Source organism: Sinocyclocheilus grahami, unplaced genomic scaffold (assembly GCF_001515645.1).
Source record: "Sinocyclocheilus grahami isolate Dianchi unplaced genomic scaffold, SAMN03320097.WGS_v1.1 scaffold40.1, whole genome shotgun sequence".
In the NCBI taxonomy this organism is placed as follows: Eukaryota; Metazoa; Chordata; class Actinopteri; order Cypriniformes; family Cyprinidae; genus Sinocyclocheilus; species Sinocyclocheilus grahami.
Window position 1 is genome coordinate 510394 of NW_015505219.1, and position 24817 is coordinate 535210.

Genomic DNA, 24817 nt, shown 5'->3' on the forward strand with positions numbered 1-24817 from the left:
CTTACGATTATTTATAAGATGATGCAACATATTATAAGGTTTCTTATAATGCATTATTCATTCCTTATAATGCTTTAAGAATAACCTTATATTGTATTATAAATACAGGCTTCATAGAAAGTGTTACAGTCAATCCTTCTATTAAAATCTTCCACTTCACTGAAATAGTTATCAGAGAACAATCACTGTTGGGTTAACAGAAATATCAGTAACAAAAGGTGCACTGGGCATTGTGCAAAAATAATTCACATTCTACTCTGACCTGTAATGATAATCCGGACCAGAAAGGAAGACCTGCTCAGCCTCCTGCAATGAGAAATTCCGTAGGACAGCCAGGGCATATATGATGGCCTATGAAAAAACAGTTAATTTAAGTATACTATATAGCACTACTGAACAGCAAGCCATTATACATTGCTCCATACACAAGTAGCACCAGCATGCATTTTATACAGTAGATTATGTAAGTGCAGGAGCAGGATACTCACAAACACATTACATGGTCCGGCATACCTCTGCACTTCATCTGTGAAGCTCAGTTGTGTTGCTGTCCTCTGCAGCACTCCTCTCAGATAGGCAAACAGGACAGTTGTTCCTCACTGTCGAGGTAGACAGGCACTCAGGAAGAGGTTAGCTTATGAGACCACTTAGAGGGCTTCCCGTTGAGTACACCCTATGGGCAAACCATGGTGCAAAAGCAGTTATTTTGAGGAAATTGATACATTTAAGATAAAGATACAATAATTTGCAGCAAAATTAAAAGATATTGTTAATGTTATTCCTAATTAAGGCCCTTGGTGAACCAGATGATTTATACTTAACTAATATGCTTAAACAATGAGTATCAAACAAGTTTTCACACTAATACAGTAAGCTACAGGTAAATCTGACACATCTCACATCAACATGCTTTTATCATCTTTTTTTAGTTTAATTAATGTGCTGGCTAGATTTACTTACTGTAGTCATTATGTCAACAAGGTTTAGCTTAATTAAATCATGGCCACGAATTAAGAACATCGTAATAATCAATAAAACTAGCAATCGGGAATTAATTATTATTTCTTAGCAGTTCTCACGTTGGCTAGGAAAAATTTGCATCCTTTTAAGGTTAAAAATAAAACTTAATTGAAAATCGGTAAAGTTACTCACTCTGATTGCTGTCCGTGTCGTCCATCTTTAGTGATCCGATTCGGTAGGTGGCGCTGTTACAAAAGAATAGGGTCCTAGAACTGCGGTCCTAGATCTGTGGTCCTGAAACTGCAGCCTCCGATATTTATTTATTCAGAACAGAGCAACATAAAAATCAGAAAAGGCAGCTATACAAATATAGGACAAAGTTTTACATATATGCCATCATATTTAGTGTTTTATTTTTTTTAACTGTACGGCATTATAAAATAAAACTCAAATTATAATCGGGCCTTCCATCAATTATAGTGATGAAAAAATTACTCGCCATCTCCTAATTGGATGTGCCTTTAGAGAGAAATGCAGGGTTTACATAATGAAAGAGTTTATTTTATTAGGAGTCTATTTTCGATTTGAATTATTTAGTTTTAAAGTAGTAATTTAAAGCTTTCTATATATTTTGATCATGTCTGAGTTTAGGTTCATCATTGTGAAGCGCTCCTGCTCAAGACCGAGTCGGCAGAAAGCGTTTGTTCCTCTTCAGGAACTCGAGCTGCGTCGCGTTTCCGACGCAGCGTCTCGTTCCCTCGAGGAACTAGGGTTACATACGTAACCTGAGACGATCTTCACCTAAATATTGTCCTACTATGTCAAAGAAAGTGAGAAAGACAAAAGGAGGAATACTTACATTTTTCTGCAATAAATATTTAACTTACTGTTGTTCATTTTTTACTTTTATAGTAGAATTTTTAGTTGGCAGACATAAATTTTTTTTGCAATTACATAATTAAAATAGGCCCAACTAACTAGTTATCTAATACAGAAACTAAACACCACACCAAAACACCCTAAACATCTTCTGTTTTTCTGAATTTCTAAAGACTCACCAAAACATGACAACATCCACAGTGTCCAGATCAAACCATGAGAAACCATAATCGAGTTCTCATCTGTCAGGAGCTGCAGCTGCTGCGTAAATCATCGGAACTAGTTAAACGACTGTTATAGAATGCAGAGAGCTCATGAACTCGATATGAACAAGAGTCAAGACTTACATTTGATCATGTCAGTCACGTTACATCTGAATTAACTGGATTTATTCAAGTTGAAGAAATAATCAAATATAATTGACTTGATGGAAATATAAAATTATACTTAATTAGTTTTAGTTTTACTAGCCTATGTTATTCCACACTTCTTTTATTTGAACAACCTCAAAAACAATTTACAAACAAAATATTAATATTGATAATTTCTACTGGAGTCACCAAAATCAGACATTTGACACAATTGTAACAAATGACCAACACACACAGGCTCAGCTCGAGCTCCAAGTTATATAATCAATAAATATATACTATACATACAGTAGCAGACACACACAGAACATTGACTACAATATTTTTTGGTAATTCCATTAATGTAAAACCTTGATCTTGTGGAAATCTAAGAAGTGACCATCAACATCAAAATTAACAACAAATGTCAAACCAATCAATTAAACTTTCTAATGTAAAGATAAAGATTCTTTAGATGTAATGCTATTTCTAAAATGTTAAAATACAAAAATAAAATAATTTTTTGTGGAATCAATTAATTGTAATATTGATGAGTCATTAAATGTGATTTTTAGTCAAAACCAGAAATGTATACAATGTACCACCATTTTTCACCACTCTATAAATGCAGCTTCTAGGAAATATATCTGCTCTCAGCATTTCTGCTTTTTCTGCTTCTGTTTTAAAACAACTTCATCTACAAGTTGTCAGGGCTGTAGGCAGCTGTTTTAACTTCCCTTTACGTGACTGAACTTTGAACAGTTTTTTATAAGATGACCTGGTGTTACACAGCGTGTGTCATTGCTCTGTTGAAATGAAAGCTTGTGATGGACTTACAAAATGTGTTCATTCCTCTACTGCTGTCTTGCACCACTGTGTTTACAGGTTAGTGAATTATTACTGCGTTTTTCGCATTTTAAAAACCGAACTAATGTCATGTGCTGCAGTTTTTTCTCCTAAATATTCAATAGAGAAATTATGCAGTAAGTTTAATGCATCATTTTTGTGTTCTCGACTGCAAATGCAGTATAAAGTTAATAGCTATATGATCAAAATTCTTTGTGAAATGATTATAGTGCTAAATCTAGTTCACCAGAACATAGCCTTCGTACAGTATTTATATCATCTCTTGTAACATTTACAAACTATCTTTACAAAGTTTTCTGTTTGAGATGGTGAAAAGATATGATTGATTTTAATAATTTTTCTTTTCCTGTATCACTTCCTCTAAATATCTCTCATTCTGTTGATCTGAACTGATTTACTGAATATATTCAAAAATCCATGAACATGCTTTTTTTTTTTTTTGCATTTGCCAAGAACTCACTAAGAATGATGGATAAACATAAAATTATATATTCTTTGTTGATTATATTAGACATTATGTATTTAAGGAAATATGTATATTTGACATGTATATAAAGAATCTTCTTTCCATATGTTATTATGTTATACTCTCTCTTTTTTTTCCAGTACTGCATGGACAGAAAGTTGTCACTAATCTTAAAGTTACTGGGTACCAGGGTTATGATGTCACACTGTTGTGCCAATATATCCATGGAAACACAGAAGACAAAATACAACAAATGCAGTGGACGTGGCAGAATGAGTCCAGTAAATGTGAAATCATGGTCTTTAGCATGGGCCATGGTCTTTCTCTGCATGACACATTCCTGAAAGACAGAGTTAGCTTCAGTAAGAGCTCTCCTCCGATCTATGAGGCCTCCATCATCATCAAAGATGTGAAGATGAGTGATCAGGGAGTTTACAGCTGTGATTACACAACCTTCCCTAGCGGCAGTCATACAGGACAAACCACTCTTACAGTGTTAGAAGGTACGTAAGTAAATGCCACTCATTTAAACTGACCAAGGCATCTAAAGAAACTGTTGCTGTTATTATAAGTAGAAGGCCTAGTAGCACATTAGCCTGATCGTATTAAGCATTATAAGTAGGCTACTGTCATTTTACATAATAGTAATGTCACAACACAAGTGTAACTGTTTTCATTACGTCATCCCTATTGCTTTATCTGCTAAACAGATCGTTTGATATGAGTATTTGTGTCCCTGCAGCACAAAAGCATAAGCAGCACAGGTATATTTGTAGCAATAGCCAACAATACATTGTATGGGTCAAAATTATAAATTTTTCTTTTATGCCAAAAATCATTAGGATATTAATTAAAGATCATGTTCCATGAAGATATTTTATATATATATACAGGTATATATATATATATATATATATATATATCAAAACTCTTTTTCCTTTTTATTTTCAAACCCACCTCTACCCATAAACCTAACCATTCTGGGGACTAAGAAGAGCAATAATCTGACAGGGGTCAAATTTCAACAAAAACCTGGTCCTTGAATTTGATTGGCTGAGTGGCACATAAGGTCCAATAGTGCTGGGACTTTTCCCTGAATGTATCACTCCAAATGTCTGCGTTTGAGTATTCTAGACAGAGTTTGTGTGTTAGTGGTGGGGTATAGACTCTTTTTTCGGTTTACTTATTTAAGCCAGTATCAATAGCAGAGATGGGCATAAATACAAAATACTGAGTGGAAAAATTTATTTAAATACAAATACAGTATTTTGTATTTTGAAAATACATGTGAAATTTGCCATCCAATGTAGACATCCCTATAAGCTAAAATCTATCTGGACTTAATCTGAATGCAAAAAAAAAATTATTATAATTATTTCATGTAAAATGTATTTTGTTGTATATAAAGTTTATTCAAATTAGAAAGTATACATTTAAAGGGGTCATGAACTGACTTTTTTTTATTTTATACTGTTGTCTGAGGTCCACTTATGACATTAGCGTGGTTTTTACATTAAAAAACATCAAAATCAATAAGTAATAGGTTATTTTCTACCCTGGTTTTGAGGCCGGCTCAAGAAATGCTCGGTTTTTATGGGCGTGCCGCATTGAAGACTTGGAAGTAAACGCCCACTGCTATGATTGGATAATAGTTTTGCATAGTAAACTAACTTTCTGTGTGTCTGTTTGACAAGCTACGTCCTTCATAGTTGGAGCCTTCTGTGACTTTGGTTAGACACATACATATAATCAGTACATATCAAGCGATCTCTAACAAAGCAATAGTGACACAGTACAAATATTTTTTACTCACATATGTGTGCTGTGCCATTCCTGTCGGATCCAATATAGACAGCACAGCATTTGCTTTTTAATCTCAGTCTCTCTGCAAATCCAGCATCGACCTGTGTCTTGTTTCCAACGGAATCTGCACGGTGAAATAAAGTGAACAAACCATCAATGATTTACTCGCGTGAGCTGAAACTTCATTAAAAATAAAGTTCAACCACGCATTCCTAATATTTGAATCTGAAGGAAGGTTATGCAGCGACTGTGTTCTTCCACAACCAGTAACTGCACAATATATTGCGATCTTCAACGGCATGTGTAATGCTATTGCTTGGTTGCTCGATCCGGTTTAGCGCCACTTATGTTATTTCCCTATGTCATGCGGGAATCAGTGGGTGGGGCTACAGAATTAGGCGTTGATATTCTTCTGTGGAGGCGGAGTTTAACCTATCTATTACGTCATAGGTAGGCACATTTCAGGATCTGGCGTTTGCTGGGCCTGATGTCAATAAAAGCTTTTATTTCAGTAACAAGGACGTTTTCAGTTCTGAAACTTACAGGATATTCTTTTAGTAGACCTTGTATATGTCAAAAGCTCAAGTAAAAGTTGATTTTTCAATTCATGACCCCTTTAATTACTTGCTCAAAGTTTTTTTTTTTTTTTTGTAGGCTATCAGTAGTAATCAATAATCAGTATTGTTCAATTTAGTGTTATAGGCTATACATATGTTATCATATTCATACAGTATGTTTTGTTCTAATGTCACAAATCGTAATCTCAAGTTTACTGGGTTTTACACGATTCTTTGATTCTTTTTTGTGGGTTTAATTAGAGTGTACTCAGAAACATTTTCACATGTGTCCTCCAAAATGACCCACAATCAGTTAATATGTGAAGAAATCAATTTATTCCTAAAGTTCTCACAAAATGATTGTTTGACAAACTAGGAAGGAGCGCGCAGTCAGCAGGTTCGCGGTGTAGAGGCAGGTGAAAGTATGAACAAGGCTTCCACTACGAGAGAAAGTGCCAGATGATTCCACGTCCTGTGTGAAAGGGCCTTTTTTATGGAGTGAATAATGTGTCGAAATTAAACAAACAAATCCAGTATTTTGCAAACAAACTTGATCTGCTTTGCAAAGGAGTACTCGACTCGCAAACAAACAGAAAGTGATTTGCAAATACAATGGTCAGAGTGAGCGAAATCGCAGAGGTGTAACAAATAAACATAAGGTTCATTATAGATACAGTAAGACAGAAACCCACCTGTTCACCGCTCATTTTCATAAATGTGTTTCAGCACTTCTCTCAAGAGACTATCGTAAAATCACCCATAGCGCCATCTGCTGTTTTGAAAGAGGAAGTTGCTCAATTTGTGAGAAAATCAAGCCAAGTGATCGCATAAAAAGGGCGAGTGTCTCACAATCAAAACAGCCCAGCATTTTTATGCACTAAATTTGGTATTTTTTCAAAGGTTACATGCAATTCGTAGCATTGATTTGTGAAATATGATGTACGCTCATGTATATTTGTAAAGCATACGTTTATTTGACACCTCTGCGATTTCAATCACTCTGACCATTGTATTTGCAAATCGCTTTCCGTTTGTTTGTCAGTCGAGTTTTCCTTTGCAAAGCAGATCAAGTTTGTTTGCGAAATTTGTTTGTTTAATTTTGGCACATTATTCATTCCATACTTTAATTCAAAAGTATCCACCTTTTTCTTCAACGCGGAAGTAAGCCTATGGGTGAGATTTCCGGTTCATTAGCCGCTATAGGTAAATAACGAGGAGAATAACAACGTGCAGTAAACGGTAAAACTGTTTGCACTACAACCCAGTGTGTTCATAATTAAGATTATACATTAAAATAATACGATAAGACACACCAACTTTCAATATCAAGCAGCAAAACGAACTGTTTTGTTCAGCTAAAAATAGCTGGACGGAATGGACGCCAGATGAGACCGGAAGCCAGACCCATAGAAATTACAAATGGCCGCGCCCATTTTTATGACAAGAAAAAGGTGGATAGGCCTACTTGTCGGCGTTCCACTCCAGTCTCTGAGCACGCGCACACACAAAAAAACTGAATTTAAAAGTGTGAATTAAAATTTCCTTTTGCGGCATACTGCGCTTAAAATAAGTGCAGCTGCACCACGTCACACTCTATTACTCAACCATTTGTTCATGATTCTTTTTCCACTCCAGCGTTTTCCCACTAAAAACTGCATGGATAGGCCTTTTTCTATGTAAACGATTTAGAAAACGTTCAATCAATTCACACTTCATTGAACTATTCACACTTTATATTATTGCCACAATGTGTATTGTCATATCACCCTGCCCTAACATGCAGTAATGCTTTAAACACATTTGACAAACACTAGTTGATAAAAAACAACAACGATTAGGCTAACTATCAAAACTGATTGGCTAACGCTATTTTTCCCTTGTTGTTGCTGCTCTTTTATTCTTTCATGTTAACTGAAGGCAAATCTAAATGATGCACTATTTTAACTTTAATCAGCATGTACAATTGACCATGACATCCTCACCCTATATTATTCCAGAAAAGTGCCTCGCCCAATGCTGAATGGAGCTGTAGAGCTGCAGCTCACATGCATGAATGTTGGGGTTGGGGGTAGGAGAGGTGTCTGAACTAGTCGATGCACAAAATCAGCAACCTGATAAAGAGGTTGACAGTCTGGCACAAAGTATTTTATGTATTTTGAAAATACAAAATTAACTTAAATGTATTTAAATACAAATTACTTTTTCCCCCAAAGGCTTTAAACAGATACATGTATTTAAAATACATATTTGAAATACAAAATGTTGTATTTTGTATTTCAAATATGTATTTTAAATACATGTATCTGAAATACTGCCCATCCCTGGTCAATAGTAAACTGTCTTTATGAATGAGTCATTGAATCATTGACTAATTTGATCAACCAGACTTATTCAGGAGTGCCACCACTGGACAGGACCTTTCGTCATTTTTGTTAATGGAGCAAAAATAGACAAATACCTAGCAATATTTTGTTTTTTAAAAATTAGTATATTAAGTTATTGTTTAATGAACTCTTGTAATGCTGATGGTCTGACTATGAGCAAAGGTGCATCCACACCATGCCATAATTACCTTAAAGGGTTAGTTCACCCAAAAATGAATATTAGCCTGTGTTTTACTCACCCTCGAAGCATCCTACACTCTTAAAAATAAAGGTGCTTCAAAAGGTTCTTCAAGCGATGCCATAGAAGAACCATTTTTGGTTCCACAAAGAACCATTCAGTCAAAGGTTCTTTAAAGAACCATCTCTTTCTTACCTTTTTGTAATCTGAAGAACCTTCTTTCGCCACAAAGAACCTTTTGTGAAACAGAAAGGTTCTTCAGATGTTAAAGGTTCTTTATGGAACCATTTAGACAAAAAGGTTCTTCTATGGCATCGTGAAGCACCTTTATTTTTAAGAGTGTAGGTGTATGTGACTTTTTTCTTTCAGACGAATCCAATCGGAGTTATATTAAAAATACATTAAAACTAACCCTTTAATTATGAGATTCCAACGTGTCCTTGTAGAACTCGTAATTGCAACCTGTAAACTGACCACTGTAGACTCACCAGAACAAACCTCTGAGTTAGGATAGGATAGGAATAAAAGTGGAAAGTTTGGTGTATGTAAGTGCTACTAAAGTGGAGATTTCTGGCTCAGTGCAAGGGGAAAAAACTATTTTTTAAGAAAATAACCTTTAAATATATATACCGTAACTTAAATCTACAGGCGCAAACAAATAGTAAAGTGCAATAAAATAAAAACCTGAATGTATATTCTTGTTTCCTTTCCACTAGTCTGAAACAACACGTCACAGAAATCAAACAGAATCCAAAAATCTTAAAAATTGACCCACACATAAAAAAAGTTTTTGCCTGTAGTGTCTTGCCTTAATTTGCCAACATATTAACTGAAGCATTAAGTTTAGTTATTTGGCTATTGTGTAAAAAATTAAACAATTATAACCTTTTAACTACATTTTTAAGTTTTCTGAAGAATGAGAGTTGCTTGCCTCTGCTGTAATGGTTCCTAATGCCACAGTTTTATCACCCATTTTAGTGTCTCCAAGGTGAAAATAAGCAGCACAATTTTAGGTATCATTCTTGTTGGTATCACAATGAATCACCAAAGTTTAATACTCTGAGTCAGTGGTGAAAGTGAATAGAAAGTGCACATTACAATCATGAATGCTGTTTCACCCCCAGACTTACTACTGATTTACATTGCTGGTTTATTACCTGTCCACAGGCAGTCCTCCTGTTCTGTCCACCGCTGAGGCTGTAGGGATTGTGACTGCTGTAGTGCTCATCACTATGATTACAGCTGTTGTGGGGTATTCATTCCTACGCAACAGACGGTATGTTACTACAAAACATTTAACATTTAGTAAATGCATCAGCCAACTAGCAAAGCAAAACATTTTTTTTTTAATTAATAACTTTTGCTACACAGGGTTTTAAATGATCAAATTCATTTTCAAAGGTTCTTTAATTTTTCATAAAATTGATTTAGATCTATTTTTATTTTGTTTTTGATTAATATGATTAATCCAGCACAGTAAAACCAAGATAATGTGCCAGCATTAGACATATTTATACAAACACAACATATTCCACTGTCTTTATCTTCACTCAAACTAACAAAAAGCACATACTGAATAACAGTAAAAACAATAGTAAAGTGGCTGAGCTGTAACTAATAAATTCATTATCATGTTCAGTATTCAGCATAAGGTTATCACAAGATGTTAAAACACCTTTAACATTTCTTTTTTTTTATCTTTTGCTACACATGGAAGAAGAGCCGGCAGCAATTTCACTTATTGTAAGTATAAACTTAACATGGGCTGTTTAAAATCTCCCTTTTTAAAGGAAATAATCATTGTGAAACTGAACATATTGCTAATTCTTGCATGATAAATTACTTTTATGTTTCTCATTTGTAAATTACTGTAGATAAAAGTATCTTCTATGAGTAAATGCAAATAGGAACAGATTTTAAAATGAATTAATTAATCTTATGCAAATCTGAGGATGCCATTTATGATCTGTAAGTACAAATTGCAAAATTGAGGGTATGGCTTCAAAAAATTGGTGAGTACGGATTACAAAATCATGGGGACAGACTTTCAGACAGGGGATTGTATGGGCGGCTCTTTACTTTCTCTTTTGTTCTTGCACTGCTAAGTCACGCCTTTAGACCTTTGATTCCATTCCTCTTCTGTGAAACCATGTATCATGATGCTATTTGACCAGTGTTTTGCCTCTTTACTAGACACAACTCAGAGCCCCAGTGACCTACAACAGGTGAGACTTCCTGCTGCTGAGAACAACATCTTAACTGTGGGAGAAAAAGTTATCTAGTGAAAGATGCAATCAATCCCTAATCTCATAAACAAGTCATATTTCCCAAGTGTCAAACCATGAGCTTCTGTAAATGACTCAACTTCTCTTTACCTGTATTAGGATGTCACATATTCTGATGTCACAATACCGAAACCAGGTAAAGCTAACAGAAGCACCTCGTCATCGGGGGACATTGAATACGCTGCGGTTTCCTTCAGTGGTCGGTCAGGATCAGCATCACTGCGAGCCTCAGCCAATCAGACTGCTTTGGGTTTCCACACAGCAGAGCAGGAAACTGTGTACGCACAGGTGAAAAAAGACTGATTTTGAGTACAAACGTCACATCCACTACAGATTTCTGTTAATGAGGTGTTTGAACAGTAGAGACAATAAAGGGCCGATCACACCAAGGACGACAACTATAACATTTTAATAATCATTCTAATTCTAACAATAGGGAAGTCCACACCCAAGCTATAATGATAACGACAGAGGAACAATATTGTTGGAATGACCTTTTTCCAGCTGATGGAGGACAAAACCATTGACCATCTGACTTTAAAGAGCTTGAGCATTTATAGCAGCAGACAACAAAACTCCAGCTTATAATAAACAAAACGTCATCGTCCGTTAGCTACATATGGACAATTATGAATTTATCGTTATTGTTATCGTTCTTGCTGCGAATGGACTGATAGCCGTCTTTCCCGACCCCATCCCCCCCTCTCTCACATACTTCGCTTCCTGTCAAAACCTACTGTCCTATCAAAATAAAAAAGCAAAAATGACAAAAAAAAATCCCCTGCCAATATGGGCCAAAAACTGACACTGACAGTGTTTAAAAAAGCATGCTTGTTCTCTTTTTAGAGCTAGACTTGAGTCTGTGTGTGGTCTATGCAAAAAGTCACAAATCTCAGCACTTCTTAAAATGAAAGAAATGAGCTGATTTAAATACATACCAATACATACCCACTGTGAACATTTATTCCTAAGTGTCCCTTTATTTTCATCTCTTTGTGGGCTTTGATTTAGAATAACAAAATTGCCTGCAGAAAAACACAATCCAGTCTGTACACAGCATAAGGGTCGACAATTTAAAAAAAAGTAAAATAAAAAATTGAAAAATTAATGTTGTTAAAAACAAATTAGTATGGATTTTTTAATTCAAATTTGTATTCCAAAGGATTTTTTTTGCCTATAGTTTTAACATTACATGATCAACTGGTTGGAAAAGCTCCTCAACCTCTAAAAACTCACCCGTTGATACATTCATTTAAAATATCCTCTGCACCTCAAGATGTAATGTAATATTAATGTAAATAACCATAATTTTATATGCAATACACATTTGTATAGAAACTTTTTAAAGAATAATAATAAAAAAAGAGGTTCAGTGCCATTTTGGAACATCTGTGATTCTTCTATTTCCTCCTTAATTCCATCAGTCATTTTCAGTGCACTGATGTGTGTGGGAAAAATGTTAAGCTGAACCACAACATCAGATGTCTGACTTTCTGTTTCTAAAAAACGCTGATCTGTGGTGAATGCAGACAAGCACGTGAGTGCAAATTTGGGTTGAGGTATGTGGTGTGATTTTCAGCACAATTTACGGACTCACAAGTTCTTGCAGACAGATCGAAGTCCACGTTTTAATGAACACACAGCTCCTCATTTCAAATAACACATATTCAGTCAGAGTTGATCTCCTCAGTATCAATAAAGTATCTCTATTTTTAATTTCCAATTCAGACAACACAACCCCAGAATTAAATTACACAGACAGTGAATTTAAAAATAAGTACAGTACAGAAAAGTAAGAATATCTGTTTAGAATATCTTTTTAATTAACAAGTTTGTGTTTCATAGCGTTAACGCATGTGCTCTCATTCTGTTGCGGTCTGGCTCTGATCTGGACAGTATCATTGAGACAATGATGTCCAAAAGAGAGCATCGCTGTGCTACTTCCTGTGTATGACCTCTATCGTAACATAGAGACCAAGTTCAGTCATTGAAGGGAAGGAGAGTCTGTGCCTCTGATCGCAAGCAGACGTCTGTGTGCTGCCTGAAGATCAGAATCACGGGGAAGTTTAATATCTCTGTGCTGCCTATCGTGAAGCATTTCTAAATCCTCAGACTGAGAGTCTTAAATCTTTACCATCACATTTTCAAGGTTGTTTCAGACATGGTCAGTGTTATAGTACATTGTTCAGTAGTACAAAAGAATCATTGATGTGACACATGGCTATTAAAAAAAGCACAATTCTCTCATACCAAATAAAAGATGGAAAGCGCAGTTGTCTGTAATTTTGAACAAAAGGGGCAAATATTGCAAAAACGAGTCATAATTTTGTCTCCCCCTTTTGTCAGTCTCTCTGCTCTCATTTCTGCTCTCCCATCAGGTCTGTGTTGTTGCTAGACTGAGGTGGTGGTAAAGTGCAGCCTTTTGCCAGCGGGGAGTGGCCTATCCGGCACGGGCTCAGGCCGCCGCCGCCTTCACTGTCTGTATTGGAGGATGAGTGTGGAGGGGGCGGGGCCAGGCGAGGCAGAGGGGCAGAAGAGGGAGGGATGCGTGTGCAAGAGGTTGTGCGTAGACTCTGGATACGCCGGCACTCCTGGCAAATTCGCACATGAGTGCAGCCCCGCGGCAGAGGCACTGTCACTGCGGGTGGTCCCAGAGCCACTGTGGGGGTGCTGTTGGCAACTAACGGGTCCTCCAGAAGTCGCTGGGGGCCGGGGCCCATGTCTGAGGGGCCTCCTCCTGGTCCTGAACTTCCGGTCAGGGGTCCAGTACCGCTGTAGAGCTTTCCGTTGCTAAGGCGCATCTCTCGGACAAGGCGCAGGGGCCTCGGGGCCCCTAAAGTGATGCGAGTGGGGTGTCGAAGGGCCAGAGAGCTGGACAGGGGTCGGCGGCGGCGAAGACGAGAACTTTTCTTGCAGGAAACTGCGTTACGGAACTCTGTCAACATCTCTTGACATACAGACACCTGAACATTTAGAAAAATATATTAAACGCTTGAACAAAGGAAGATTAGTATTTATCACAGATATATACACACATATATATCACAATTTATATATATATATATCTTAGCATATATAGCAACATAAGCACTACCATTTGGAATAAATAAATTTTTTGTATAAATATATATATTTTTTTTTTTTAATAAATACAGTTTTTGAAAGAAGTCTTTAATGCTCATCAAGGCTGCATGTATTTAATCAAAAATACAGTGAAAACAGTAATGTCGCAAAATATTATCATTCGGAAATCATTCTAATATGCTGATTTGCTCCTCAAGAAACATTTCTTATTATTATCAATGTTGAAAACAGTTGTGCTGCTTAATATTTTTGTGGAAACTGTGAAACACTACCATTCAAATGTTTGGGTTAAGTAATATTTAAAAAAAACAAACAAAAATAATTGTATTCACTAAGGATGCATGAAATTGAACAAAAGTGAAAATAAAGACATTTATAATATCACAAAAGATTTACATTTTAAATAAATGCGGTTTACTGAACTTTCTATTCATCAAAGAATCCTGTTTCCATAAAAATATAAAGCAGTTATTTCAGATTTCACAATATTTATGTTTCTAACTGTATTGTTAAACAAATAAATGCAGCCTTGGTGAGAATAAGATACTTCTTTCAAACTCATTAAAAATTTTTTTTTTTTTTTTTACCTTTTGTATATATCACAGAAGTATGTATTACAGATTTTTACACAAGTAGTCATGCACACCATAACAGTATTCACTAAGGATGCATGAAATTGAACAAAAGTGAAAATAAAGACATTTATAATATCACAAAAGATTTACATTTTAAATAAATGCGGTTTACTGAACTTTCTATTCATCAAAGAATCCTGTTTCCATAAAAATATAAAGCAGTTATTTCAGATTTCACAATATTTATGTTTCTAACTGTATTGTTAAACAAATAAATGCAGCCTTGGTGAGAATAAGATACTTCTTTCAAACTCATTAAAAATTTTTTTTTTTTTTTTTACCTTTTGTATATATCACAGAAGTATGTATTACAGATTTTTACACAAGTAGTCATGCACACCATAACACAACCACTGATTTGGACTTCACTATGACACACACTAAGGCGAGGAGTCGGCGGGTTGCTTTGTAACCTACTGTAGAGTGACTGTGATATTGGCGGTCGCAGGAGAGAGGCCGTACCTCGTCTGTTTCAGCTGATCGCCGTGTGGACCACACAAACTCCATCACAGCCACAAACACAGCAATAATCAGGCCACAGATCAACACCACAAATATACCGCCAATGTTTTCCATCCCAAGACCTGCAACAGTCAATTAAACACTTTTAAACAATCTGCATCTATGAATCTTTAATCACAGACAGAGAAAATAATAAATATACTTTCCTAAAGTCGGCATGAAGTGGAAATTCACCTTATCTATTTTGTAAATGCAATTGAGCTTATTGTGAACAATTCATCCATTGTGTTTCATTTTTGACCTGTCATAATTGATCTTCCAGAAATGACAGACTTCTCTCTGGTAATGCATGCCAGACTTTTCCAATCATTTAGTCCACCTAAACCCAGTCCCTTTCTTACAATTCACTTTCTAACAATTGACTTAAAGGGATAGTTCACCCAAAAATTAAAATGACTTATCACACTCAAGCCATCCTAGGTGTATATGACTTTCTTCTTTCAGATGAATAAAATTGGAGTTATATTAAAAAATGTCCTGGCTCTTCTAAGCTTTATAATGGCAGTGAATGGTGGTCAAGAGTTTGAAGCACAAAAAAGTGCATCCATCCATCATAAAGAGTATTCCACACGGCTCCGGGGGTTAATAAAGGCCTTCTGAAGCGAAACGATGCATTTTTGTAAGAAAAATATCCATATATAAAAAAAATTATATTTTAATTAAAATTAATCAAAATTTTTAAATTAATTTTAAATATATCCATATTAAAAACTTTAAAACCGTTATCTCTATCTTTCGCTAACTGTCCTACGTGTGTTCACAAGAGAGTGGCGTTCCAGTGGATGATGTAGGACGTAGGCATAGCGTCAGCTCCAGTGAGAATATGCTAGCCGTGTGGAATACTTTTTATGATGGATGGATGGATGCACCCCCCAATTCAGTGCCATTATAAAGCAGGATATTTTTTTAATATAACTCTGACTGTATTCGTCTGAAAGAAGAAAGTCATATACACCTAGGATGTTGAGGGTGAGTAAATCATGGGGTAATTTAAATTTTTGGGTGAACAATTCCTTTAAGCTTGCATTCAGATCTGCCGCCATATAATCAACAACTGATAGTTAGAACCAAGTCCCCACCCTCCAGTGGGTGTGTGAAATCCCTGCTGTGTTTTGGAACATAGTAGCTGGTTTCTAGCTGGTTATGAGTTGGCACATGCTGATAGATTGTTTTTTATCATCTTGGACCAGAAACAAACCAGCTACCTGCTGGTTTTTGGAACTACCAGCCATTTTTTCAGAACATTGTAGCTGCTTGACCAACTACCATGTTCTTCACATCTACCGGTTCCAACTGGATTTTTCAGCAGGGATAAGAATGAGAGGAGATTATGGCGTTGAAGTGCAGGAGAGGTTCATGCCTTTGGCACGGTGGTCTTCCTCTTTGGGACACTGCCCTCCCTCCCACCATCTTCTCTTTAGGATCTCCAACCTGTTATTCTCCTGCAACTGCAGCACTGCCAGACTGATCTCATCTCTGAAAGGAGAACCTGGGAGACAGAATAATGCAGATGTAATAGTTTGGTGATTTAGCATGAGGAAGTGTCAATGAATTGTGCACATAATTCACTTCTGTAAAAACAAGCCTGTCTGATGATAGTCAAATGAATTCACAGTTTGCTTATTTATTGGTGACCTAGAAACGCAGAGCCTTAAATAAGCATTCTTCATTACATTACTTTTTTAAATGTGGTCTCAAGAGTTTTTGACCTCAATGTACGTGTTAAAGACATAATGAAGCCTTCTATAGAACTGAAGTTCAACCGTAATTTTACGAAGCTACAAGAATACGACACATGCGCAGTTGTTTACACGAAGTGGAAGTGCGCGCATGCGTTGTGATACTCCCCAAAATGGAGGCAAACCACAGCAGACTGGATGAGGAGGAGAAGAATTGTTGAACAAAGTTGTTATTTTTGTTTTCTTTGTGCACAAAAAGTATTATTGTAGCTTCGTAAAATTACGGTTGAACTACTGATGTCACATGGACTATTTTACTGATGTCCTTACTACGTTTCTGGACCTTGATCGTGGTAGTACCCTTGCTGTCTATGGGAGGGTCAAAGAGCTCTCAGAATGCATCAAAAATATCTTAATTTGTTTTCTGAAGATGAACGAAGGTCTTACGGGTTTGGAACGACTTGAGGGTGAGTAATTAATGACAGAATTTTCATTTTTGGGTGAACTATCCCTTTAAATGTAATTATGGTTTAAAAACCTCATGATTCCCAGTCCATTGTAAGTTTGTTACTGTGCTAATTTTTTCCTTAATTTCTACAAATGTAGGGATGAGCTGAGATCATTTTCTGTGGTATTATGTCCCTCTCGCTCACCGAAAGGCATGCCGATTCCATAACCCTTGGTGTCCAGCAGGCCTCCGATCTGGGTGAGGTTGCATTTGAGGCTGCGGTGGTACTCATTCATGGTGCTTTCAAGCAGGAAGGCGTATTTAGAGTTCAAGACTCGTGCAATGCCCTCCTCTGTGCTCTTCACGAAGACACTGGGCTGCTTTGAATACATGTAGTTCCACATTCGCTGATATGTTTGATAACGAGAGTTCTGAAAGAGGGGAGGAGAGGATGTATAATACATCAGGATACATACATCATAAAAAAAACATTTAAACACGATTTAACATGCAAAAAAAAAATCAATGAGAAAAGAAACAGTGAGACACACAGATGGTAAAAACTCTTGAGCAAACAAAAAACTGCTACGAAAATAGATAGTCTGTAAGCCAAGGGTAAACTACAAGCAAAAACAACAACAAAATAAACAAGAGATTCAAAACCCATCCAAATGCATATGCAAATATATGCCTGCTGGCACTTTCCATGAATATGGTACAAAATTGGGCTTGAAACATTTTTTTTTCTTTTTTAACAGATGTTCAGTGAAAGAAGGTGCTTATATCATTAGAGGAACAAATCCCAAGTTTTTCGTTGTGACAACTATAAGTAAGATGAACATAAACACTACAAATTACAGTATCCCAACCAAAAATAACTGAATGTATAATTCAGTTTATTGCAGTAAAAAAAAAAAAATCACGTTTTTTTTTTCCCAAACATTTGGTCTCTATAGGGATATTAAAACCTGAAACCAGTCAACCCCATGATAAAAGTTTAATAAACAATTGGAAGTTAATTACAAATTCATTACAGTCAATTAATTTATATGCACATTCATTCTAATTAATCATAGTTAATCACATATATCAATATTTGATGAGAAAAGCACAGAAATTAAGAAATATTTTAAAGACGCTGCAAAAGAGTAAAACATTGCAAAGACATTACAAAAAGCAAATTTTAACCTCAGTTGTTATTGTTTTTTTTTTACACAATATCACTGAACACAAGCCTATAACAATCTTTCAGTCAACAGCAATACATTTTGTCTGAGGTCATCTTTTACATAGGACATGTTTCTGTATTCTGTCTCTGTTGTTTTTTAGTTTGTTGATGTACGTGAATATCCAGACTGAAGCCATTGCGTAGATTCTGTGTGTGTGACTTACTATATGGACCCTGTAAAGAATACTGATGCCCAGGGTCATAAAGGGTTTTGAGAAGTCAATGACCTTCTCTCTCTCAGATGTGATGGTAAAAGCTGCTACAGCCAAATCAGCTTTCTGCTCCAAAGAATGAAGGAGAGAGAAGGAGAAAGCAACAAAACATTGTAAAAGCAGAACATGAATTCTTGTAAAAGTCATCTAGACACAATAAAGAAAATGACACAGAACTGAATTGAATGCAACTGTGTGATTTCCATAATTAATTCAGGAGGGGATGTGTTGATGAGTATGACCACATACCCTGTTGATCAGCTCTCCCACCATGCCTGTCCATGAGCCGTTGGGTTCAGGTGCTCCATACAGGCCATCGTCCACCAGTTTGATGCGGAAGGTGAACTTGAGGCTATCAGCCAGCTCTCTCAACATGTCCACACAGAAACCCTCGTACTGCTCATTCCCCTCAAACTCCTGGTAATTCACCTTTCTCATCACGTACGGGTTCTCCTGCACGCACAAACACACATGTGGGTCATTCATGTTATGCAGTAGTTTCAAGTCCCCATCACATTTGTCTTACTATATTAGATAAAATATTAAACTCACATTTTTATTTTTAAGTTTATAAGTTAAGAAAACAGCAGTGCATTTTTTTTATAATTTTACTACTTTGAGCAGATGTTGCTTTATCATGTCTCCAGATGACACACTAATTTCTAACATGAAAAACATGAATAACAAATATTCCAGGTGTTTTTATTATTTTAATTCTTTCCTTTCTCTAATCTCTAAAATGTTTTGGACAAAACATTTGTTTTTTAAATTTTTATTGGGAATATTGTTTTATTTGGTAATCACTATATAGTTGTCCTCTTTATCATTTCAGTTTTTTAGTAATCCTTTAACTAACAAAAGACTGTTAATATTTAATGACTGAAAGTGACAGGAAGTGACATTTTCTAATCGGAACACAACAGCACAAAAATAAGCAAATTTTAGCAAAGGATTTGGTCAATTCTGTGATTTCTGTCAATTCTCACTTTAAAATGCATCATCTTGTAAGATAAAAGTACAGAAATTTTTTATATATTTTGAAATATCTTTTCACTAATTTGGACTGAATTAATTTCAAATTGACCCTCCATTAATTCCTGTGAATTCCTTATTCTCTTAATAATAACTATGTTCTTTCCATCATGATAGACATTCTGTTAACTGTATGTCCATTGTGTAAATAAGTTATAATTAATTAATAGTTTAAGTGGACATTATAGAGTTCAAAATGTACTGCATAACAGGAATTATCAATGTAGATGTGGTAAATATTGTGGGAACATAAGTGAGCTATTTGGACCTGCTGTAGTGCAGTTGGTTCTCACCAGTATAGTGGTGATGATGAGGCTCTTGTTAGCCAGAGTCTCAGACACGTTGATATCCAGACTGGTGGAGTTCATCAGCAGAGTGTTGTTAGAGTACCAGATCCCAATCTAACACAGAGATGGATGACAAATGGAACAATCAAATGGAAAGATGCTGGCACTATTCAAAGTGTGTGTGTGTGTGTGTGTGTGTGTGTGTGTGTGTGTGTGTGTGTGTGTGTGTGTGAGAACCTACTTAACAAAACTGTACCCAGAAGTGAGCTAAATCTGACAAAACCTTTTTTTAGTGATATCCTGATTTGTTTTTGTTTTGTTTTTTAATTGAGAAAATTGGGGGGGGGAAAATTCTGTTAGGGTTAGGATTAGGTTATTTTATCTAAACTAATATCTGAAAACATTAGACGTCTTTGTATATCCCCATTTAGATATCTAAGTAAATGTGTACATGTTTGTGTGTGTCTTTAACCTCTTTGTGGCCTCCCCTGTGCTTCTCCTGGATGTGGAGGGAGTAATTGGTCCTCTGGCCTTTACTGTTGAACTCAACTCGACCTGTCAAACCATCATACTCCACCTGATCAAAACATGGGAACAGAGAGAGAAAGAGAATAGAAACAGTTATGCTACCTTAAATAACACAATGGATGCTCTCTAACACAGAGAACAATGCTGGAAGACGTTCAAGTGGTTAAATATATAAATGTACACACACACACACACAGACTGACCATACGCAGGTAGTTCATGAGGCTGGTTCCGTGTTGCCAGATCTGAGGGGAGGTGCAGCTGAGAGGTTTGACACCAATCTCCTGACTCCGATTGAGTTCCTGCACTGCACTCACCACCACGTGGACCGCATCAAACAGCAGGGCCGACGACAGCTGAACACACACATACACAGCTTAGTGTGAGCAGTCTGCGTGTGATACATCGATAGGCTTCTGTATTGTGTTTGTGTGTGTATCACCGCTGGTCCAGGGTAAGGGTTAATGTCACAGCCCTCTCTCCAGGACAGGTTAAGGCTCCTAATAAACTCCAGGTAAAATGGGTGGGTGGTGTTAAACATTGAGAAGCCCACGATGTTTGACTGCTCATCCACTATATCATCCAACCACAGCAACGGGAAGTCCTGCACACACACACACAGGAATGACATTACACAGCAGAAAAGAGAGAACATCAGCCTGTGTGTAAGAATTAGAAATATGAAAGAATATAGAGCTCAGGATCAAAATAATGACTAGTCCTGTGAAATGGTACTGGTTAAGTGGTATTTGAGTAGTTGAGTATAGTTTGTGTATAGACTGAATGAATGTTGAATGGTGCACGTGAGCAGTGTGCATAAGACGAGCGATGAGTTAAACTAGACTGGTTAATTAAAGGTGTGTGTGAATGCATGCAAGGTGGTTCAATAGTAGGTAAGGTCTGTGTAAAGTGGTTAGATTAATGATTAGAAGTTTCAGTAGTGTCCATTAATGGTTTAAGTATGTTACTGTAGGTTAGACTAGTGACTACAGTAGTGTTGAGTAGTAACTAGGCATTTCAGTGGTTTGCATAAGGTTGGAGTAACAAGTTAAAATAGACTATACAGTTCATTAGAGGGTAAGGTTTGAGTTAACTGGTTAGATAAAATGGTGAAATCAATGCATAGGGATTTCATGCATAATGTGGTAACATGTTAGGTTAGACTAGTGACTAGAGGTATCAGTAGTGTATGTAATGCTTCAGTAACGAGTTAGTTTAAAGTACAGTAATTTGTGAATAATCGGTTATATTTACTAGAGGTTTCAGTAGTGTACATTAGGTTTGAGTAATATAGAAGTGTGTCTAAGGGTAGTGTACTGTATTTAGTAGCGTGTCTAAGAGTTCTGTAATGTGTTATGCTAGACCAGTCACTAAAGGTTTCAGTAATGCATGCAAGGTTTGAGTATGGTTCATTAGTGGTGTGAATGAGGTTGGAGTAACAAGTTAGATTAGACTATACAGTTTATTATTGGGTAAGGTATTATTGGGTAACCATAAAATGGTTAAATTAATACATAGAGAATTCAGCATTGTGTGCATAATGTGATAACCAGTTAGGATGGACTTGTGACTAGAGGTATCAGTGGTATGTATGGTTTCAGTAATGAGTTTGGTTAAAGTAGGGACTACTGGTGCATGTAAATTATGAATAATCAGTTTTATTTACTAAAGGTTTCTCTAGTGTGCATCATGACACATCAAGCCAACAGTCGGTCATTGGCCAATGTTGGGCCGTCGTGTTTTCTGCCCAGTTGGCAGTTGACCGATTTCAAAGAAAATCATGTAGAGTATTATGAGCACAGACTCCGATTTTTACACTCAGCCTGATTCCATTCAGTCAGAAGAGATCAAACATAATTTGACATTTTGAGCCGATTTTAGAACACTTTGTTTTCATCTTTCATGCATCTCCTAGCAACAAGGCACAAGTTTCTGTACAAGTTTGTTGTGTTCAGAAGGTCTGGTAGTGTATTTTGGCAAGTGTGTGATGCCTAGTGTTTTAAACACAATAGGTTAGACTAGTAACTAGATGTTTTAATAGTGTGTTTTGTGTTTGTAGGTTATGCAGCAATATGTCTTTAATGTAGTTCAAGCTGTGAAGAGGGTTGGCTTGAGAAGTGTGAGTGGGTTTGCGTAATAAAGATGAATTGTTAATACAGAAGATGGGGCTCCAGGCATGAATATATCTGCAGGAAAATAGGCCAAGAGCTCCTCCTCTATCATACCATAGTTGTGAGGATGTACTTGTAAAACGCTGATGTCATTCCCAACTCTGACGCCTAAAAAGAAAGGCAAGAGGAACGAGACAAAAACATTTCATTATGTGTGCGAATGGGAGAGCTGCATAGAAAAGCAGAATATTTCAGTGCTCATTGTAGAATACAGTCCTTCAGAAACATTATGATATTTATAGTATCTATACATTAAAATGCAGGTATACTGAACAAAGCTGAATTACAAGGTGACGAGAGAACGAGAGACTGAAGTGGGCGAGAAAAGGAGAATAAATGAATGTGAAATGAGCCAAAGCAACAGCATTTAGATAATGTGACTATATGCTTACCTTTTTCAGTATAAGGTAAGATATAGATGCATTAGCATCAATAATTATTGTAGCTATTTTGTCATCACGAATCTCCTTTAGTAAAGGCGTGGGGTCAAGGTTGTCATCCAGCATCCTGATTGACAGCGTCTCTCGAGAGATCAGAAACCCCCTTATCAGCTCCTCCAGTCTCAGCAGACCTGCGGGGAAGAAGGCAAGTTGTTGGCCGAAAGGATATGAACACTCATACACCAGACTGGAATTGAAAGGGGCCAAACCTAGCTTCATGTAGTGTACCTGAGATGGTTTGTGTCTGAGGTTGTTTGTAAACAGCATGCATCTGTCTGTTTGCAATGCTGCTGTGAAGAAAGTTAGTCGGTGGCAACACAAAGCCCAGTGAAAATGTAAATAACTAGCTGTGCTCTCAAGGGAGCCCTCATGCACAGAAAGAGCCAGTAAAGCCAGTGCCAAACTTTAATTAGCTTGAGGGAGGAGAGAAATCAATGCTCTCCACACTCTCATTCTCTCGCTCTGTCTCTTGCTCTCAATACCTCCCCTTTTTCTGTCTTTCTTTCACTGATTTCTCTCATTCATTCTTATTCTCAGCCTCTCTGTTCGCTTCATTCCACTAAATTTGTCTCTTTCTCGATATTTCACTTTCTTATTCCCACAGCTGTGTTATAAAGTGAACTCAAACCTTTTGTTTTCCACCAGAGACCAGTGCTGCCACACACTGAAACAAACATTATCAGACCCAGCCGTGTGCTTAATGACTCATGTGTCACAGTGACTAGAGCTCTGTTCCAAAACCTAGCGAGCAGCCAGCATTGTAGGACATCAAGGTGCAAAACCGGTTTCAAAAGGTAGGCATTTTAGTTTTGAGATGCCTAAATTCTAGCAGCAAGAAGGTCATCCCAGAATGCACTGCACCAAGTTCAAAGATGCATGCAGAATTAAGGTTTTATTAGTTTTATAATTGTTTATTAGTGAATAAATAAATCCAAGCTGGTGGACGAGACAAGATTGTTGATTATACATTCAATTTTCTTTCATTCAATACTGAAAGTGTCAATAAAAATACTTTTGTTTTAACACTATTTTAATGCAATATTTGTGAGTACTATATAATTTAATGTTTACTGAGGACTCCTATTAAAATAACTAGATAGCAACATGCTAATGGAAAACTCTATTGAAATCAATTGTATGGCGCTTAATTTGTGTGCTGTGCAGAGTTGCTGCTTTCTTAAATACAGTCATTAATTTGGTTTCATCATACTTAATGGGATAGCTCACCCAAAAATAAAACTTCTGTCATTAATTACTCAGCCTCATGTCGTTCATCTTCGGAACACAAATTAAGATATTTTTGATGAAATCTGAGAGCTTTCTGACCCTGCATAGTAGTAAGTTCCCAGGCCCAGAAAGGTAGTAAGAACATCTTTGAAATAGTCCATGTAACATCAGTGGTTCAACCATATTTTTATGAAGCTATAAGAATACTTTTTGTGCACATAGAAAACAAAAATAGCAACTTCATTCAACAAATTCTTCTCTTCTGTGTCAGTCTTTGCCGCATGTTCAGGAGAGTAGCATGACGTATGCGTGTGGTGATGCTGGTGCGCGGTGCCTTGTTTACAAGCAGAGGAAGACGCATGCTGTACATAAAACATGGAAACATATCTGAAGATTTCAACAGAGAGGATGAAATTCAAGCCTTTCTTATTTGAACCAGAATATACAGTCGACAAACTAAGAGACATGGATGTTCTATGTCAGAACGCTGGCTCCTGCGTCAGCAGCATCACACACATGCGTCATGGTACTCTTGTGAACGCGGGCCAAAACTGACACGGAAGAGAAAAAATTGTTGAATGAAGTCGTAATTTTT

General features: G+C 36.6%; 2 protein-coding genes across 3 annotated transcripts in view; one reads left to right on the forward strand and one right to left on the reverse strand.

Annotated features, from left to right (window-relative positions):
- The first annotated feature begins 3700 nt into the window (after window positions 1-3700).
- LOC107582156 (nectin-3-like protein) lies at window positions 3701-11820 on the forward strand. 2 transcript variants are annotated; one of them, XM_016267882.1, is made up of 5 exons: window positions 3701-4025; window positions 9612-9720; window positions 10162-10187; window positions 10638-10669; window positions 10829-11820. In XM_016267882.1, exons 1-5 carry the CDS (start codon window positions 3776-3778, stop codon window positions 11030-11032), a joined length of 621 nt encoding a protein of 206 aa, XP_016123368.1. In that variant the 5' UTR covers window positions 3701-3775; the 3' UTR covers window positions 11033-11820. The 2 variants fall into 2 exon arrangements, with proteins under 2 accessions (XP_016123368.1, XP_016123369.1); XM_016267883.1 differs by having other exon boundaries at window positions 10165-10187.
- Window positions 11821-12265: 445 nt separating this feature from the next.
- Window positions 12266-24817, reverse strand: part of LOC107582117 (glutamate receptor ionotropic, kainate 5-like) — a 55451-nt gene continuing 42899 nt past the window's right edge. Inside the window, exons 6-17 of the mRNA XM_016267854.1 lie at window positions 22948-23126; window positions 22610-22663; window positions 20827-20988; window positions 20588-20740; window positions 20329-20433; window positions 19863-19970; window positions 18787-18990; window positions 18490-18603; window positions 17303-17552; window positions 16331-16459; window positions 14911-15032; window positions 12266-13692 (exon numbers count right to left, since the gene is read on the reverse strand). Coding sequence (XP_016123340.1) covers window positions 13087-13692; window positions 14911-15032; window positions 16331-16459; window positions 17303-17552; window positions 18490-18603; window positions 18787-18990; window positions 19863-19970; window positions 20329-20433; window positions 20588-20740; window positions 20827-20988; window positions 22610-22663; window positions 22948-23126 — 2186 coding nt within the window. The 3' untranslated portion in view covers window positions 12266-13086. The remainder of the gene's footprint in view (window positions 13693-14910; window positions 15033-16330; window positions 16460-17302; window positions 17553-18489; window positions 18604-18786; window positions 18991-19862; window positions 19971-20328; window positions 20434-20587; window positions 20741-20826; window positions 20989-22609; window positions 22664-22947; window positions 23127-24817) is intronic.